Below are 20,342 nucleotides of genomic sequence, written 5' to 3' on the forward strand. Positions count from 1 at the left end.
AACATGCTACACCAATGTGTGCATTAAATGTGAGGTGTATTAACACTGTGACAGTAATATGCCAGTAACCAATGGAGGTGAGCTGTGGTTCCTGATATATAAGTGACCTCAAAGCAAAGCTGTAGCTCTTCTCTCTGATATCAGTGAAGGAGAATATTTGTAGCTCAGGGTTGAAATGAGAGATCTTTGGTGCTCTCTAAACTTGTTTGTTTTCTTGCAGACGTTTCATTACCCTAACTAGGTAACATCATCAATGCTAGTAAGGAGTGTTGTTTGCTGTCAGTTTATATTCTGGTGTTTTGCCAGTCTGTATGGGTGGGGCAGTCTTAGGGATTCTTTGGGCTTTACTGATAGCTCTTTGGCAGTTTACTGATGGTTCTTTGGCAGTTTCTTGATTGGGGTATTGCTTACTTGATTGGTTGGTCTGAAGGTGACTTTATTTTATTTATTTATTTATTTATTTATTTATTTATTTATTTATTTATTTATTTGTTTGTTTGTTTATATTCCATTTATATCCCGCCCTTCTCCGAAGACTCAGGGCGGCTTACAAGCTTAGCAGTAGCCTTCATTCTATGTATATGTCTGCTTATTAGGGCTTTCATACACCCCCCAAGCGGCATTATTACAAAGTCAGCTTAATTGCCCCCAACAATCTGGGTCCTCATTTTACCTACCTCGGGAGGATGGAAGGCTGAGTCAACCTTGAGCCTGGTGGGATGCAAACCTGCAATAATTGCAGGCAGCTGGTGTTACTTAAGGAGGCATTAGCCCACTGCTCCACCAAGGCTCTTATCTTTAGGGTAATGTTAGGGTGACGAAACGTCTGCAAGAAAACAAGCAAGCACAGAGAGCACCAAGGACACCCCCCCCCCCCGACATAAATAATAAATTACAAGTTAAATTGGGTGCTAAAGATCAGTCACCATAGATTGTACTATTAATACAGGAATATGTAGCTCCATATATCACTTAACACATAATGATCTTTGTTTGGACTTGGCTCAGCATATTGTATGAATATAAGAATTATGGCTGGTAAACCATGATTTAAAGCTTAATCAGGCAGTTCTGGTTTGTCCAGCAAAATACAATTAAGCAAACCTAAAATCCTTTTAAAGCAAGCTCTAAGAAACCAGAGTTAAACTATTCTGTCAACCATAAATATACCATGCAAATATTAAAGCCAACAGAGGCATCTGTAGGGTCTCTCTATTTCTCTCTCTCTTCCTTTCTCTGAAAAATGTTAAGATGGCAGCCATGACCATTTCTGTCTGCTCTTTAAATGTGTTGTTGTATATATACACAAATGGGTGGGCCTTCAGTAACACAGTTGTGATTACCAGTGCTTTTTTTTTTAAAAGAAAAAGGTGCCGGAACTCACACATGTCATACAACTCGCCTTGCTACCCTACAAGGTTCCATCCAAAAAAGGAGCCAGAACTCCATTCTGAGCGTTCTATGACAAAAAAAGCCCTGGTGATTACCATCTTGATATTTTCTACCCTTTCATGACTGCTGCTGGCTCACATATTTAGTTATAGGATCTGCTACACAGAATTCATAGTTTAGGCATTACTATGATAAACAAGGGAAATATGTTAAAACTTTGCATTGTTGTTGTTCATTTGCACCCAGATTTCTTCTCAATAGAAGTTTTAACATTTTTCTTCTTCTTTAGATACCTCTAGTAATTGGCAGTATAGATTTATCCCCAGGTATAGTGTTGTATTATTTCTCAGTAACTTCCTAGTATAGGGTCACTAAAGCCAATGGGACTTCGAGGGGATCTTCATTTTTTTGATCATGGTCAAATATATATCCACTTATTACAGATAAGAACATCTATCCTGGGAATCAAATTTGAGTATGGAATATATTCAAATCTTGCTTTTTTTTCAGAAGATCATTCAAGGAGAATGATCTCGACATTGTCTTGAAATAAATAACAAAATATGAACTACATTATTTCACTCCTTAGTAAATGCAGTGTTTATCTTTTTTGCTTCAGGCAGTTTTTATTCTGTATACATTCTTTTTATGACCTATGTACACTTATGTTATTAATGATAACATAGTTCATCAGATTATTTCATAAAAGTATTTATGCAAGCATAAATGATAACAATGCTTCATTTATATCCCTGATAAGTGCAACTCTCATTTTCATTTAGCTTTCTAATGAGCTAATCTGACAGACGTTTATTTGCAAATTCTTTCCCAAAACAAACATTAGAGATCAAGGCTATAAACTGTATATAAGAAGTGATAACCTAAATACAAAAACCTTTAACATCTTCATTTCTGGTGTCTCAAAAATCTGAGAACAATGCACTGGTGAAGGAATCTTTTAGGAGACAAAAGAAATGTGTTGAGGGATTTTCACTAATAGAGAATGGATCACCCACCACTTGCACAAGTGTGAAGTGATTCAGGTAATTATACAATTTCAAATGCACCACAGCTGAGACAGCAATGCATTGATTTGATTTCCAATTCCAGACAACAATCCAGACTGGAGCTGATTTCATATTGACAAAAAACCTACAGTGGCAATGCCTTAGGTAGAACAAAGGAATAGTAATAATGGGTTGTGGGGATGGAGAGAAAGAATATCCAGAGGGATCTTCTAAAATGTCTTTTCAGTTCTTATAGAGTCCCAGCATTCACTGGCTTTATTTTATGGAAATTGGTGCCACTTATTTATTAGTGTAAATTAGGCTAATTGGTTCAAATAGCTGAAGATATGAAATTTTTTTTGGGTGGGGGTGTTCTTTAAAAAAAAGGAGGGGGGGAAAGAGTCAGAGTTAAGATGGGTGTAATCTAATATAATTGTTAACCATAAAGTGATTCTAGTTTAGTACATTAAATGACAGTCATACACATCACATATGAAACTTAATTTGGTTGCGGGTTTTATCTTCCAAACCTCTTCATTTGTTAACATAAGGAGTCAGAATGGGACATCAACATAGTGATCAGAATATTTTTTTAAAAATAAACCATGTTAGAGCAAAGTATGAATGACCATTTATGATTGTCTGGGGCCATCAGAAAGAAAAAAAAACATTGTTAGAAGTAAAAGAAAAACAAAACAAGAACTGTCAATGAATGGTAGATGTTTCAACATTTTCTTATAGGAGAGTCTGTGTGAGTTGAGAGACTGAAATAAATTTCTTCAGTTTACATTGTACAATTGACTCCTGGAGGGGATAAAAAAAGACCAACTTACAGATAGGCATTTACCACTTCTGGGTCCAAGACTTCAATTTCTGCCCCTCTGCTGGCAGCCTTTAGCAATCATGGTACGTAAGGACCAGAAGGCAAAAAGTGAATTGAAATTCCTTCCACCCCAGGCAACTTGTCTGCATCCAAGCTGAAAGGCATCTAACAAAGAAAAAAAATCAGTGAGTGAATCAGTTATTTCTAACACTGAACCTGTGATTACTGTGGAATTTATCTCACTACAAATATAAGCATTTTATCCTGCAACAAGCAATGCAAAAGCATCAACATTAATATTGAAAGATCTGCCTCTATAGCCTGAATAGCAAGATGATGAAGTTATGAAGAACTTACCTAGTCACTTTGAAAAGCGGAGCAAATGCAGAAATGGAGGAAATTAACCCTTTCCTGGACCAACAATCCCTACTCATGGTCACTCATGCTCTAGTCACCTTCTGTCTTGACTATTGCAATGCACTCTACATGGGGCTGCCCCTGAAGAGCATCTGGAAGCTCCGCAGACTTCGTTGTGCACATGTATCACCTCTCCTGCAGGAGCTGCATTGGTTGCCAATTTGCTTCTGGGTGCAATTAAAGGTGCTGGTGGTCACCTTTAATGCCCTTCATGGCTTGGGACCAGGTTATCTGAGAGACTGCCTCTTGCTGCTCACATCTACCCTACCCACTAAAGTGGGAGACAAGGTATGTTGCAGGTCCTGTCCCCTTGGGAGATATATCTGGTGGGACCCAGAAGAAGGGCCTTCTCCGTGGTGGCTCCCTCCTTCTGGAACATCATCCCTCTGGAAATTACATTGATCCCCACTCTAACACTCTTTCAGAAGACACTGAAGATGTGGTTCTGCAAGGAGGCCTGGGGAACCTAGAGTGAGATGGACCCATTAAATGGCTAGTTTGAATTTGTGTTGTCACCGGGGTGGGAGGTTATTATTTTATTTTTCTTATTATTATTTTTACTTCTTTTATATGGTGTAAGCCACCTTGAGTTGCCATGTGCAAGTAGACGGCGATATAATTTTTCTAAAATACATAAATAAATCAATAAATTCTCAAAAACTATCAGATTTACACATTATACTGCAAATTTTGTAAGGTACCTTACTGCTATATATTATTTCTTCCTTTCATATTAAGAAAACTTAGGATCAATCAGTGCTTTTCTTATAAGAAAAAAGGTGCCGGAACTCACATCTTGTTAATCTTTTATTTACCTTTCGCATGTAGTCAATCACTGTATACACCCACTCACACATGTCATTTGTGTAATGAAACATAATGGTCACTGATCACAGTAAGCACTCAGTGCATGACCACACAACCAATCACAAGCCGAGCAATGCCACAAGCTGAGCAGTTCGATGAAGTACGCATGCATCAGACTCAACACACAAGCAGCCTGCATGCACCATTTTAATGATTTTGCTGCTGACCTGCTACGCTCGACAGGGCGATTCAAGTCCACATGGACCAAACATCAATTTTTCAAAAGTTACTTTTAAAACTTGGAAAATCCATCAAAAAAAGGTGCTGGAATTCTGTTCCAGTGAGCTCTATGACAAAAAAAGCACTGGGAACAATAGATAAGTAACTTTCATGAATGAAGGTAAATATACGTGTCCCAGGATAATGTTGCAGGATCTGATCTGGGTCAGTCACTGGAACCAGAGGTTTAGTCTTCTGAGCTTTTGGAATCGTGCTAGAGCCCAACTTCACGGAACTTCTCTCTAGCAAAGTGTGTTAAGTAACTTCCCCTTTATTGAGTAAGTAGATATAAGTTGGAGCTGAGAATTGTGTTAAGGTAGTTCAGGACAGATAATCTCATATCTTCCAGTTGCTTTAGAATTCAGTTCCCAAATCTCCAACTGGGATGGACAGCAGCAAAGGATTCGTTGTAGTTCAAAACATCTGGAGACAATACCAAATTGCTTATCCTTGAAACAAACTCATAATTACTATGACAACCACAAGGCTGGTATAACATGGATTTCTAAAACCATACAGCTAAAAGGTTGATTTTTTCAACACCAAATCTGAGACCATTTCTACCAGCTGATGCAATTATTCATTGCTGTGCTGACTTGTAGTATTAGCTAATACTTGCTTTATTATCAGCAAATTCACTATTGGAGAATTACAAAACAAATGGTAAGATTTTTTTTTTCAAATGGCCAATTCTACAAAGACACAGACAAAGCTAGATACATTGCAAAGCGACTCAAAAAGGCAAAGTGAGGAAATTAAACATTTTATGGCGCTGATTACTGTCCAATTATCTTTTGATTCCATAATTAGATATTTTTAACAAAACAACAACAGAACAGCAAATTAAACTTGAATGTGATATTTCTAATGAAACATTGTATTAAACAAAGGTTTTAAAAAAAGTAAAAACCAACCCTCACTCCGTATATTCATTATATGAAGGTCAATCAGTTATTCTTCAGCTACTAAAGATACAAATCTTGATCACCTCTGAAATTGCCCTGCGAACTGAAAAATAAATTGTTCTGTTTGTGACTTAAACACATACTGTACTTGCATACAAATAGATAAATCGTAGGTTAGCAGGAGTTCTAGGGGAATGGTATGCCAAAGGTAAAATGCATACACAAATAAATTCTAGCAACAAATACCAGGAATACTCTTGTGGCATGATCTTGCAGCTTTAGGCTATTATTATGTATCCTGAGATGGCAAGTTACTCTGAAAACAAATCTATGCTTGGAGCAGCCAACTTACACCACAAATCTTTTATCTTATGACAAAGTGATCAAATGTATGAATAGGTGTCTAGATGGAAGATGGCAGGTTTCTACAATTTTGTTCTAAAATTTAAGATTTCAGCTGATTTCCCTGGGCCTCTTGTTGAAAATTGTAATATTTAAACTGCTAACATTTTAAAATCCTTTAAAAGGGCAACATGACACTATTTATTTAAATTTCTTAGAAAATGTGTAACAAAATCTTCCCTGAAGATCTATGAGCAAACTTAGCAGCCCTGAAATAAGAGAAGAAACTCCCTTGTAATCTGTTAAAAAATGAACAAGCCAAAAAGTAGAACATAGTTAATTCTTGCTGTGGAAGGTAATATACTACACATTCCTTGAAGAACTACTGTAGAACTGGGCTTTTAAATTTTTTCATAAAAGACCTGTTGGTAAAAGTGAACAGAACAACAAAAAGTGACCAGTTTTTCTTATTACATGATATATCACATTTAAGTTTTTCTTATTACATCACATTTTCTTATTACATCACATTTAAGTAGTTCAGCAAAGTGAGTAGCGAAAAGTCCTTTTTTATTCTTCTTTCACTCAGAGAACAATCCATAAAAGGGAAAAAATTCCCAACCTGATGGGAGCTGAACTGGCAGGTTGATCAGAAAGAAGAGCTTGCAGTGGTAGACAGCTCAATTAATGTATGTACTTGGTATGCAACTGTTATGAAAAGGGCAAATATAGGATGGAATTGGTAGGAAATAAAATTGAAATTATTATAATGTCTTCTATAAAAAAAATAGTACAGCAATGTGCAAAATTCTGTGCATCGTTTTAGTCACTGCATTTCAGAAAAAATACTGTCAAGCTGGAGAAGATGAATGGAAGAACAAAGTGTTCAGAGGTCTGGAACCAGTGGTGAGATTCAGCCATGTGTGGGGAGTCCAGGGAAGCATGCAGCCATGGGGCTGGTTCCAGTGGTGGGAATCAGCTGGTTCGCACCAGAACCGGTAGCTAATTTTTTTATTGCCCAGGCCCAGAATGGACTTCCGGAAGTGGCATCCACACAGAGAACAGGTTGTTCACATATTTGAATCCCACCACTGCCTGGAACTGCTTCCTTGTGAGCAGATGCCAACTTTGGGAGACTTTGACTTAAGGTACATGGGGACTTGAAATGGACATAAATGTAATATTTATATTATATTATATTTATATTTATTAACTTTTTATACCGCCGTTCTCCCGAAGGACTCAGGGCGGTGTACAGGGCAATAAATATTAAAAACGAAGTACAAAAGTTAAAAAACAATTAAATATTATGCCCGATATAAACAGTAATTAAAACCATGTTAAAAACCCAACCCTTAACCCATCAAACCAGGCTGGATTGCTCAAATAAATAAGTTTTTAGATCCCGCCGGAAGGAGCGAAGGTCGGGGGCCATCCGGAGCTCGACCGGCAAGCGGTTCCACAGGTCTGGTGCGCCCACGGAGAACGCCCTCCCCCTAGGGGCCACCAATCGACATTCTTTGATCGGAAGCACCCTGAGGAGGCCCTCTCTGTGGGAGCGCACTGGACGGAGGGAAGTTGACGTCGGCCGCAGGTGTTGCTGTTGGTAATCCGGACCCATGCCATGTAGGGCTTTGTAAGTCATTACCAACACCTTGAATCTCACCCAGAGGACAACCGGCAGCCAATGCAGCTCGCGGAGCAAAGGTGTAAAATGGGAGTATCGGGAGACTCCCAACACAACTCGCGCGGCTGCATTCTGCACCAGTTGGAGCCTCCGAGTGGTCTTCAAGGGAAGCCCCATGTAGAGAGCATTACAGTAGTCCAGATGAGAGGTCACGAGCGCATGAGTGACTGTACGCAAAGCATCCCGGTCCAGATAGGGCCGCAACTGGCGCACCAGGCGAACCTGGGCAAAAGCCCCCCTAGTCACAGCTCCAATATGCTCTTCTAAAGAGAGCTGTGAGTCTAGGAGGACCCCAAGTTGCATGCCCTATCTACAGGGGGTAATAGCTCACCCCCCATGGCAAGAGATGGAGTAATCTGATTTTCCCGGGATGCCGGCACGAACAGCCACTCAGTCTTGTCAGGGTTGAGCCGAAGCCTGTTCCTCCCCATCCAGACCCGGACCGCCTCCAGGCAACGGGACATCACGTCGAGGGCATCACTGGGGTGGTTTGGGGTCGAAATAAAAAGCTGGGTATCATCAGCATACTGATGATACCCAACTCCAAAACCACGAATGATCTCACCCAGCGGCTTCATATAGATGTTGAACAGGAAAGGTGAGAGGACCGATCCCTGAGGAACTCCACAAATGAGAGGCCTCAAGGTCGACCTCTGCCCCCCTGCCAACACCGACTGCGAACGTCCCAGAAGGTAGGAGGAGAACCACTGAAAAACTGTGCCTCCCACTCCCAACCCCCTGAGACGTCGCAGCAAGATACCATGGTCGATGGTATCAAAAGCCGCTGAGAGGTCTAAAAGGACTAGGACAGAGGAGCAACCCCTGTCCCGAGCCCGCCAGAGATCATTCACCAGTGCAACCAATGCCGTCTCCGTGCTGTACCCGGACCTGAAGCCCGATTGGTATGGGTCTAGATAATCAGCTTCATCCAAGAACAAAGGGAGCTGCTGCGCTACCACACTCTCAACAACCTTCGCAAGGAAGTGAAGGTTGGAGACTGGATGAAAGTTGTTTAATATTGCTGGGTCCAAGGCAGGCTTCTTGAGGAGGGGTCTCACCACCGCCTCCTTCAAGGTGGCGGGAAAGCTACCCTCACTCAAAGAAGCAGTTATCACTGCCTGGAGCCAGCCTCGTGTCCCATCCTGGGCCGCATAAACCAGCCAGGAGGGACACAGGTCCAACAAACACGTGGTGGAGCTCAGCTTCCCCATGATCCTGTCCATGTCTTCAGGAGTCACAGGATCGAACTCCTCCCAGATAACATCGACAAGACTGCCCGTATCCTCATCATCAGACTCTGCCCAGTCAGAGTCCAGACCGGTCCGGATTTGAGCGATTTTGTCTGACAGATATCGACTAAACTCCTCAGCACAACCCTGCAAGGGCTCCTCCCTCACCTCCTGATTAAGGAGGGAGCGAGTTACTCTAAACAGGGTGGCCGGGCGATTATCTGCGGACGCGATGAGGGTGGCAAAGTGGTTAGACCTTGCCACCCTCATCGCCATGAGATAAGTTCTCGTGAACGACCTTAGTCATAACCGGTCGGATTCGGATCGGCTGGACCTCCAAAAGCTCTCTAGGCCCCGTCTCCGATGCTTCATCTCCCGGAGCTCCATGGAGAACCATGGAGCCCATTGGGATCTGCGCCGGGTCAAGGGCCACATGGGTACAACTCGGTCGAGTGCCTCTGTGGCTGCCCTTTCCCAGGCTTCCACTAGGGCATCAGCTGAGCTGTGGGCAAAGGAGGCAGGTGGGAGCCCAAGCACTGCCTGGAACCACTCAGGGTCCATCAGGCGCCTAGGGCGGAACCATCTCATTGGCTCAACAACCCCACAATGGGGAGTGGCAAAACAGAAGACCAGCCACAGGAGATGATGATCGGTCCATGACAGGGGTGTAATAATTGGAGAACCCCCACCAAGATCATCTAACCACCGTCCGGATAGAAAATAACATCAAAAACACTAAGAACAATTAAAACAATAATAAAAACAGGTAGCATAATTGTTTCCCCATAGGGTGTTTGAAATAATTCAATTGTTTAAAGTTCATGTAACATAGGGATCAGTCTCTAGTAGTTTCACCTGGAATAATTGATTAGTTGGGTTGAATCCAGCTGCAGCGGGTGGTCTTACAGTACTAAGACATAAATAGCTGATAGGTGAAAAACATCACTTTGAATTACAACAGAAGCCAATAGAGAGCTAGCACAAAAAAACTGGTGCAAAGTGCTTGTATCTACATGTGCCAGTCAATAAATGGATAACTTCATTCTGGGCCAATTGTAACTTTTAAGTTGTCTTCCAAGCTAGGCCCATATAAAATTAATAGCATTAACCCAAGCAAGTGGTGATAAAGACCCAAAGTCCTTTCTAATCATCTGTAAATGCTGTGCAAACTGTTAAAAGTAATCACTTTTGTTCATCATTGTTTGAAATTCAAAACAATGAAATTTTGTTTAGGGGTGCCAGAGCCTTCAATGAACTTTCCCAAAATTGTTTTTTCCCCCCTCACTGACTGCATGGATTGTTACCCAGTTGTTTCTTCAGACTTCTATTGTATCTCTGTTACAGCCTCTCACTATTCCCCCACCTACCACCTTTTCAGCCCTGTTGTTTGGTATATTTTTGTGGCTCTGAAATGATGCTTTTCTCAATGCTTGCGGCATTGTGAAATGAAACTTTCGCTTACGTTAAAAAAAATTTGAACTGTCCTGAAATTTTAAAGTTCCATATCCATTCAGAGGGACAATACTTGCCAGCTGATACTCTGGGCCAAATTAACGATGGTGCTAAGCAGGGTATGAAATAGTAGAGCCTTAAGCAGGTTTGGGACCTTGATGTACTAGCACAATTTTCTGAGGAAGTACTAGCACAATTTTCTGAGGAAAACTGAGTGGGAAGTAGCTTCATCACTTTCCTCTGTGGATTTCTATAGTGGTTTTTTTTCCTTCCATCAACCACAAGGCAAACACAGCCTATGCCTCCTGTTACAGGTGACTTCAAAATACATTGGTTTATATAAACTGCCTGCTGGATGTTATTAAATATATTATTTGCAAGTAGTGTTTTTTAAAAAAATCATGCTACTTTTGAAACCTTCCTATTTCTATTAAAATATATAGCTGCCCTCAAATCACTTGGATCAGCAAAGACCAACAGTGTGGAGAGAAAAACCTGAAGCTACATGACATCAAGCGTACCCGATAGAATTTAAACATTTAGAAAAAGTACCCTTTAATCATTTAATTATGTGAAAGTATAACAGCTCAGGAACTAGATACTTATGAAGAAGCATATACCTTCAGGAGTTCATCTTCCAATAGTACATCAAAAGGAACAGTACACATTGTTATTGGTTATTGTAGAATCATATTTGGGGATCTGTCTCTTGACATAAAAGTACACCACTTTTATTTTACTAAGTAATTCCTCTTCTTTGGAATTCCAGTTGGCATTTGCCTCTATCACTTTGTACTAAAGAAAGAAGAACATAATCCTTTCTTTTTAAAATATATATTTCATAGCTGTCAAATTTTCTGTAACATATTTTTACTGAAATTTCTAAATTAATGAAGATAGTTTGTTTGGCTTACTTTCCTTATGTGTAAACGGGTTTTATGTTTAGCTAATTCTTCTCCCAGTAACGTAATGCTGAAAAAGTGACAAATACCATATTCTACCAGTAACCCTATGTTCTTTTAATTTTTCGGTAACTGTTTATCCGGTTTACTTACATATACTTTGCATAAAAAATATGATGCTTCAGAAAAATAACTTAGCCATACTTCACAGGTTTGAGTGACATATGCTACCCTCATTGAAAGGCAGGCCATAAATTGAGATAATAGTAATAAATGATAGTTGAAAACAATGGTATAAATATGCCCATATGCAAATGAAATGGTAGCACTTTCAAAACCTAGATCATTATAATTTAAGAAAAATGATTGTTTTGATGAAAAAAAAATAAAGTTATGTCACAAGAAAAGTCTCAGACAAAAAAAAACCACCCTACCAAAGTTTAAACTAGGTTATGTGAAAGGGATTAGTAGTTATGTTTGGGGAAGGCATTGATTTATCATGAAACATCATGTTCTTCTGGCTGTGCCTCATTTTTTGCATGTAATGGATGGAACATATTCTTTATTAGGTAGCGATAAACATGATAAATTTAAAGCAAATTTAAATTTATACTTAGTTTTTCAGGTTTTTTTTCCATCTCATATATAGAACTGGCGTCCCAAGAATAAACTGGAGAGGAAATGGCCCTAAGACTCTATGGGGCAGTTCATACCTTGTGGCGACTGAGGGATTAGGAAGTGTGAAGTTGTGACCTATTGATATTGATATTTATTATATTTATTTATTTTCTGCTGAAGTTACCTATCATCAAGGATTAAATATAATGACCACTTCTCTTTATTTCAACACTAAAGTCTAAATTTCACAGCATCAAACCTCAATTACTTGGGCGAATGTGAAAGACACCAAATTAATGACACTTTGCAAATCACTGGAAATATGTATGGGAGATCTGATCAAGAAATAAGATCCACTTATATGAAAACCAGACTACATGTTAGATTTCGGCTTTTCAGTTTTATTGTGTGACTCTTCTCTTAGACTGAGGTTCTGAAATGAATAGTGATTAAAGAGCCAAATGATTGCTTGACAAAGCTCCACAAAAGTTTGAAAGAAGCATTGCATGAACAAAGTATCTCTTTCTAAATCATTAAAACAGCCACCTAAACAGGAGTGAGTGTATTTGTGAAAAAAAAGGCAAGATGGCAGCCACAATCATATAGTCAAAGCCCTGCACCTTTTTTTTGCATTCATTGATGTAAATATGTAAAAAAATAGGCTGAGGTTTGATTACATGGTTGTGGCTGTTATTTTTTATTTTATTTTTTTATATGATTACAAATGTCCCAGGAAGCATGCATTCGAACACATGTGCCTGTAGCCCAGGAGTCTTCAAAGAGGCTGACAACACTTTTAAAAAAGTTTTAAGGCTTCTAGAAAGAGAGCTTGCCTCATGCTAACCCTTTGCAAAATATTTTACATTTTTCTTTCTCTTGAATTTTCTGGATTCAAATTCTCCTTTTTCTCAAAGCTTCTATTAACCTGCTAAAGAGAATGAGATTGAGAAAGCACACACGTCAATTTTTCTCAAAAAAGGCATAATGCTACCTTAATCAAAAGAATTTTTTATTCAGGAGAACTTTGTTGATATGTGTTTGGATATGAGAGAGATTTAAGCAGGATATTGCGAATTTTAAGAAAAAAATCAAGAGATTAGACATATTTTCCACAATACATCTGACAAAAAAAATATCCATCTATGTTTTGCAAGTTATCTTGAAGCACAAGGAGAACATAATGCAAAGGGATTTAAATAAATATTCTACACTTCTGATATTTCTCTGCAAAAGCAACATATGAATCATTAGAACACTGGATGATGGATACTACATGGCTTCTGCTTTTTAAATGAGCAAAAATATAGCTGGCCAGCCATCAATGAAATTAATTAGTTGGTACATTTCATTATTTCTCTCAATGTATTTCCCCATATTCTATTACTTGCAATTAAATTATCCTTCCAAGAGAAATTAACATTTCATTTCAGTGGATTATTATGGCTACGTGTCATAAACCAGGTGATGTCTTTCAGCAAGATAATTACTCATTCTCTGAAGAGGTTGGAGGAAATTGTAGTCATCCTTGGGACCATGAGCTCATCTCCAAGTCAGTCTTTCTAATTAGCAACACAAACAACTTCTCATCCTTCTGGCTTCCCATGAGGCTCACTTTTAACAGAGTACAAGAAACACTCAGCAAACACACACAAACCCAAAGTGTGCACAACTACTATCAATGCATTTACTTAGAAATAACCATTCTATTGATTACAATTGATCTTCCTACCTGAAGTTTATTCAAAAGTCACTTGAATCCTTTCCCCTCAGATAAAGGCAGTTTAATTAAAAATGCTACATGGAAGTTGTAGCCATTTTCCAGTGGTGGGATTCAAATATGTGAACAACTGGTTCTCTCTGGATGCTGCTTCTGGAAGTCAATTCTGTGCCTGGGCAACAAAAAATTAGCTACTGATTCTGCCGAAGTGGTGCAAACTGGCTGAATCCCACCAGTGCCCTTTTCATATAGAAAAAAGCACTTTGAAATTCTCAAAAGATTGTCATGCCATAGAAACTGACATCATAGCAAGTTGATGTGATTTCTGTTAGCTACTGAAATTGAAAGCTTTCCCAGACAACTTAATTCAGTAAACAATTCTTCTCTGTACTTTTGCTTGGACAAAATAAAATAATATGGCTATTACCACCAGTACTGAAACAAGCTTTAATATTAACATCTGACTAATTAACATAGAGGTGGGTATATCTCTAGGTCAGTGATGGCGAAACTTTTAGAGACCAAGTGCCCAAACTGCAACCCAAAACCCACTTAAATATCATCGGGTGCTGGGTTGGTGTGGCCCTTTGGGTGGGCATGGCCCTTTGTGTAGGTGTGGCCCATTGGGTGGGCATGGCTGCGGTGGTAACGGCAGACTGGGTGGGACTAAAAAGTTCAATCAATCAATTCCAACTTTGTGAGATCTTTTTTTTCCCCGCGAGAAGTTTTTTTTTTTTTTAAATTCCATTTATATCCCGCCCTTCTCCGAAGACTCAGGGCGGCTTACAAGCTTAGCAGTAGCCTTCATTCTATGTATATGCCTGCTTATTAGGGCTTTCGCCCCCCCCAAGCGGCATTATTACAAAGTCAGCTTAATTGCCCCCAACAATCTGGGTCCTCATTTTACCTACCTCGGAAGGATGGAAGGCTGAGTCAACCTTGAGCTTGGTGGGATGCGAACCTGCACTAATTGCAGGCAGCTGGTGTTACTTAAGGAGGCATTAGCCCACTGCTCCACCAAGGCTCTTCACCAAGTTGAAATTGATTGATTGATGGAACCTTTTTCTTTCCTTGCACATGGCGGTGGAGGCCTAAAGTGAAAAGGTTTTATAAAACCCAGCTGAAGGCCTAGGACTGGGGTGATGGCACGCATGCCCACAGAGAGAGCTCTGCATGCCACCTTTGGCACCCGTGCCATAGGTTCGCCACCACTGCTCTAGGTACTGCTCAGATGCAATTCCCAGTAATACTAGTTCAACCATGCTAGCCAAAAGTGAGAATTCTGGGAGTTTTAACTGAACATCATATGGCAGAAGATAAAGGGTAAGGAAGATGATATTGACATACATATGCAGAAGTATTGCTTAGGCAAAAGGGCTAAAGCATTCTTTAAGAATGGCCAGATAACATTTGGAGGGGTCATACAGAAACCTCTCCCTAGTTTAACTGAATTACAGGTAGTCCTCAATGTATGAGCAAAATTGAGCCCAGAATTTTAAGGTGTAAGTCACCAGCCTGTAGTTTTATTCAGTTGCCATCCCCCATCTGACAGATGTCTCCAGGGAATTGGACAAGTACTAAGTTTATTAATTTCACTGGAGGAATTTTGGACCTTTTAGTCTGACTTATCTCATAGGTTATGCTCACATTACATACTGAATCACCAATTAGCCCATCAGATTTTGGCTTAGGGTGTTGCTTGACATCAGTGTGGTTAATTAATTGTTCTGTGGATCCAGATTTGCTTAATAAAAAAGGATATGAAATATTATAAAGTCAGGTATCTTCCATTCTGAACTTGTGAATTTGATATTTTCTTCCCAAGTAAAGAGCTTCATAACTGTGTTTATTAAACTTTGCTCTCTTATTTTCTGCTCATTTCTCTAACTTTCCATGACCATTTTCTCACCACCCCCTATATTTTAGATAGTTGGGTACCATTCAGTTTTATGGTACCTAATATTTGATAAGCATTCCTTCCTCTTTTTTATTCAAGACATCAATAAACATATTGAAAAGTGGAGGACCAAGAAATGATCTTTCATAGAATTATAGGGTTGTAAGGGATCTTGAAAAATATCCTAGTTTTCCCCCAGGGAGCAATCCCCATAAGATCCCTCCAGTGATGGACTACCCATGAGTCCAAAGACAGGCTTAATAATTCTCATAAGGAAAGTCCTCCTTATTTTGAGTTTGGATTTTCCTTTCGAAAGCTTTTGCTCACTGATTGTTATTCTACTGTCCACACCTTATAAGTTCACAGCTTCTTTTCAATGACAGTCCTTCAAGTATTGGAAAATTGTTATCATGTATCCTTCATCTTCTCCTCTTTAAACTAAACATACTCTCTTCCCCGTAATGTTCTTCAACTATCTTCTCTGCATTCTTTCCAGTTCCTTGTAGTTTGATAAAGAATCACTTTGAGTATGATTTGTATCCACTTACTTGTGGCCATCCTGTCACACATGACTAGCTTGCTAATCAGCTTTATCTCAACAAGCCCAAACACATTATTCATAGAAATTTTAATAATAATTTTAACATAGCATGTTCAGAGTGTAGCTTGAATTTTGGGAAAACAGATTTCCCAGTTTTTAAAACAGGCACAATGACGGGAAACATCTGATCTCACTCCTGAGTTACAAGTGCATAAACATTTTCTTGCATAAGGAATAATCTATAGCAGCCTTAGTAATAGTAGGGCTGCTCTCCTTTCATATAAGCAGAGCTTTGACTCTGGTATCATTTCCATGGGTAGCTTGAGGACTTAATGACTTTGAGGGACATTTCTAGACGGACTCTTTGACCTCTACCTTCTCCTGTGGTCAGATCTCCCCTTTTCCCCTTTTAGGCATTTTTAACTAGAAAAGGTTGTAGGCCACAGAATCACATACTCCAATTTTATTCTTGAGGCTACTAAAGCTTGTCACTTTACCTCTGGCAGGGCATGCCAGTCAGTAAACTTGAACTGCTCTGGACAGCTGTGAAGAGTGAAAAATAAGTGCTTTTGAAAACATTTGTCCTTGGTTGTGTGCCTTCTGTTTGTATTGCAGCTGGTTCACATTTGCTATGAGAAGATGTCACACAGCTGTTTCTCTGAAGCATCACCAACAGGCAAATGGCCCTAGCATCTCCCTGATCTCTGTAACTTGTTAATTTTTTGTCTCTGCTCTGTCATATTTCATTTCAACACATTAAGTGTTTATTTTAAAGTATTGTCTTTGGGCATGTACTCAAAAGTTTACAGGAACTATGTATGTTTTAAAATCTTACCATTTTGCTCCTAAATGGTTTTTTTTAAAAAATTTCTTATGGGAATTTTGCATTCCTTTTCAACACAAAGGAAGATGGGAGGTAAATGACAATACTTCTATGATGGGGGCCTCCACAGATTCTTCGAGTTATGTACTTCATAAGCGTTTATGACTAACATACGGAGATGTGGTGTTTACATAATGAAATAACCATGTGTGTATACCATTTTAAATCATCATGGATGCTACTGCTTCTAATTAAACAAAAGAACCAGTCTCCTGAGGGGAATAAATGACACCATCTAAATTAATGACCTATAGACAACAATAATTTGCCCTTCCTGACATATATGAAAGATGTGTTTCCTTGCCAGTTGCCCAGCTGTTCTGTTAAAATTCAAGAACTTTCTGCTACCCTCAAATTGTGAGATTGCATTGCAAGGTCAATCTGCTTTGGGTCTGGATGGGCGAAAACGTTAAAAAACAGGTGCAAAAAGAATGAATCTTGCATCCTGAAAACACAACGTTCTGTCCAAATACTGTTACTGTTTCTTAGTTTGCCTTAAGTCCAAGATTCTTAAGCAAACCTTAAGACTTGGCTTAAGTCACATTTGCGGTATTGGGATGTTATACCTGCAAAAGCTTCAAAAGTGTTGAAACAGGTGATTTCTTCCTCTGGTGATTCAGGATTCTTTTTTACATCCCAATCCAACCCATAGCCCTGGGTTTTTCTCCATCTAAAAACTGATCAAGTTTGAGCCAGCTCATCCTTTTGAAATCAGCCAAGGTCTTCTATGTGCTGCAAAGTGGTTGGGTTACAGAAGTGTTGTAAGAACTACTTAAACTCTGTATTACAGTGTTTCCATAATGTGAAAATGCTAAGTAATTTGAATAAAGTGAATAATTTTTGAGATAAAGATTTACATTCTGTAATAATTTCCAGAATATTTCTTAGCTTGGTTCTTCTGTAGGAGGCAGGCAGGTAGTTATTTATTACTATTGTCTGAAGTTCAATTAACTTCAGATACTATAGCTGAACTAAAAAGTTAGGTGAGAAGCAGCTAACTTCTACTTCATATATATTGGCGATTGTCTGTCAGATTAATTATTTCTTGCCAGTGCAAAGAGATCTGCTGTTAAACATCTTCAAGATCACAAGACTGGAATTTATGTAATCCTGGTCAGAGCAGAATAAACTTATGATCTGAATTAAAAAGTTTGAACAAAAAACAAATGAACCTCAAGTAAGCTTGACTTCCCTAGATTAAAGGATGTAATATCACACAGAATAGCGTGGGTTCACTGCAGCATAAATAGAAAAGGGTCTGTATGTATAAAGCAAAAGTAGATAAGTTTTAAACATGTAACAAAATCATGTTACTCTAACACATGTAAAGGGAGAGTTAGATGCATAAAAGTCCCACAGATTTCTTTTGGGCATATTTGGCACATAGAGGCAAACTTAGCTAATGGTTACTTAACTGGTTTTGGATCACCTGATTATGTGTGAATAGCATATTAATATAAATAGATCAACCTAACGAAAGATGGCAGTTCCTTTAATCATAAACATCATCAAATAATGGTTTAGTGCTTACATAGACATTAAAAAGAAAGATAGAAAAATAATGCAAAACAATACATCTGTGGATGGCACAATAAACTGTATAAAAATTACTGATTGCTACCAATAGGCCCCTTGTCCATTACTATCCCTGCCAATCACCTGATGGGTTACTGAAGATTATGCGTGGGTATTAACAGCTTCACTTTAAATCTAGACCATGTTAAGGAAGTAATATCTCTGTAATTATTATTTCTGCTCAACTTCTCCTGGCTGGTTAAATATTAATCTCTAAGCTTAAATTTCATAACCTCTTATACGATTGACTAATATAAATATATTTTTGTATTCTTTCTTGAAAAAGTTATAAGTAGACGGGTGGTTGTTGGAAGAAAAATGAGAATCTGGTAGAGGTGCTTGGTGGTTTTCTTGCAGACATTTCATTACCAAACTAGTAACACCAGCACTACTGTTTCCAGCGTAGTAGCTCTGTATGCAAGTTATCAGATACTAATAAAAGACCCAATTCGTAACAGGGATTGCATTTTCGAAAATAATAATTCCACAACTAACTTGAATTCAGTCAATTTTTTAAAAAACCTAATCCCAATGCACTGATAGATCCTTGAAATCAAATAATAACATGAATTTTGCTAATTAACCCTAAAGTTATAAATAAGATGTTTGAGGTATTTGTAAATAAAACTATAATTAACCTACCTCAGATATTTAATCAACCATCCCTCTGTTTAGCATTGTTCTTTCTTATTGTTGTTGTTAGTTGCGAAGTGGTGTCCGACCCATCGCAACCCCATGGACAACATTCCTCCATACCCTAGTCCAGGGGTCTTCAAACTTGGCCCTTTTATGACTTGTGGACTTCAACTCCCAGAATTCCTCAGCCAGCATGCCTGGCTGAGGAATTCTGGAAGTCCACAAGTCATAAAAGGGCCAAGTTTGAAGACCCCTGCCCTAGTATGTAGATATTTGCTCTGTCCTATTCTTTGAACTAAAAACTGTTCTTGTAAAAAAAATCAATGCATAGTTCACTCATTTTTAGACTGATTGAATGGTTGTCTGAAGAAATTACTTAGCTTTACATTAAAAAAAATTATTATGGTCTTACACATCCTCTATTGCAGGTCTCAGTTTGCATAGTGAGCCATAGAATTGTTGGATTATAATAAATAAATTACTGAAAAGCCTCCAATTGCCCTCTAAAGTTAAGCACACCCAGGTCTCCTCCTTCCTCTGCATATAGATAGTTATCTAATTGAACCATGATATCTTACCTCTTTGTATAAAATAATATTTTTCCATTCTTTCTAGCATATTACTTAGTATTTCTTGGACTAGATATGTCATTCTAGGGGTGGAACATTTTCATTGCAGTTATCCTATTCAACCATGATCTAGATTGCTTATTAAGATCATTATTCATTTATTCAATCAACAGGAATAGTCTCGTAGTCTTATTGATCATCTTGGGAAGTTTTACCCCTAAATGAGATATACAATTATCTTGTTAATTGTCAATGAGGCAAGTGTCTATTATTAACTCAGCATTCTATTTCACTACTTTGTTAGATGAAAATAACATCTGTGGTTTTGTAAATTTATACATAACAATGAAAACACAAGATACATGTAGTGCTATCTTCAGAGATTTAGAAATTTGGATTTCCAAGGGATAAGAATATATTAATCAGTTTTATATTGCTTATTTCTGAATGTTTCCTAAGAGTTCTTTTAGAAGTGCAAGCAAGAAGGATGATAATGGGCAACCCCATTTATTGTAGTGCCTTGATTGGTACTGTATCTCTTGCTACTAAACATTAACATTAATAGTGACATAATTCTGATTATATAATCAATACAAGACAGGGATAAAATTCTCTCCCGTGTATGGAACTGCAGCTAATTTATTGAGATATTCCCATTCCACTG

General features: G+C 38.6%; 1 protein-coding gene across 1 annotated transcript in view; it reads right to left on the reverse strand.

Annotated features, from left to right (window-relative positions):
- Nucleotides 1-3,204: 3,204 nt before the first annotated feature.
- Nucleotides 3,205-20,342, reverse strand: part of AQP4 (aquaporin 4) — a 38,260-nt gene continuing 21,122 nt past the window's right edge. Inside the window, exon 6 of the mRNA XM_081322503.1 lies at nucleotides 3,205-3,387. Within this exon, the coding sequence (XP_081178629.1) occupies nucleotides 3,301-3,387 (87 nt within the window). The 3' untranslated portion in view covers nucleotides 3,205-3,300. The remainder of the gene's footprint in view (nucleotides 3,388-20,342) is intronic.

The sequence above is a fragment of the Vipera berus genome, assembly GCF_964194415.1.
Source record: "Vipera berus genome assembly, chromosome: 3".
NCBI classification, from domain to species: domain Eukaryota; kingdom Metazoa; phylum Chordata; class Lepidosauria; order Squamata; family Viperidae; genus Vipera; species Vipera berus.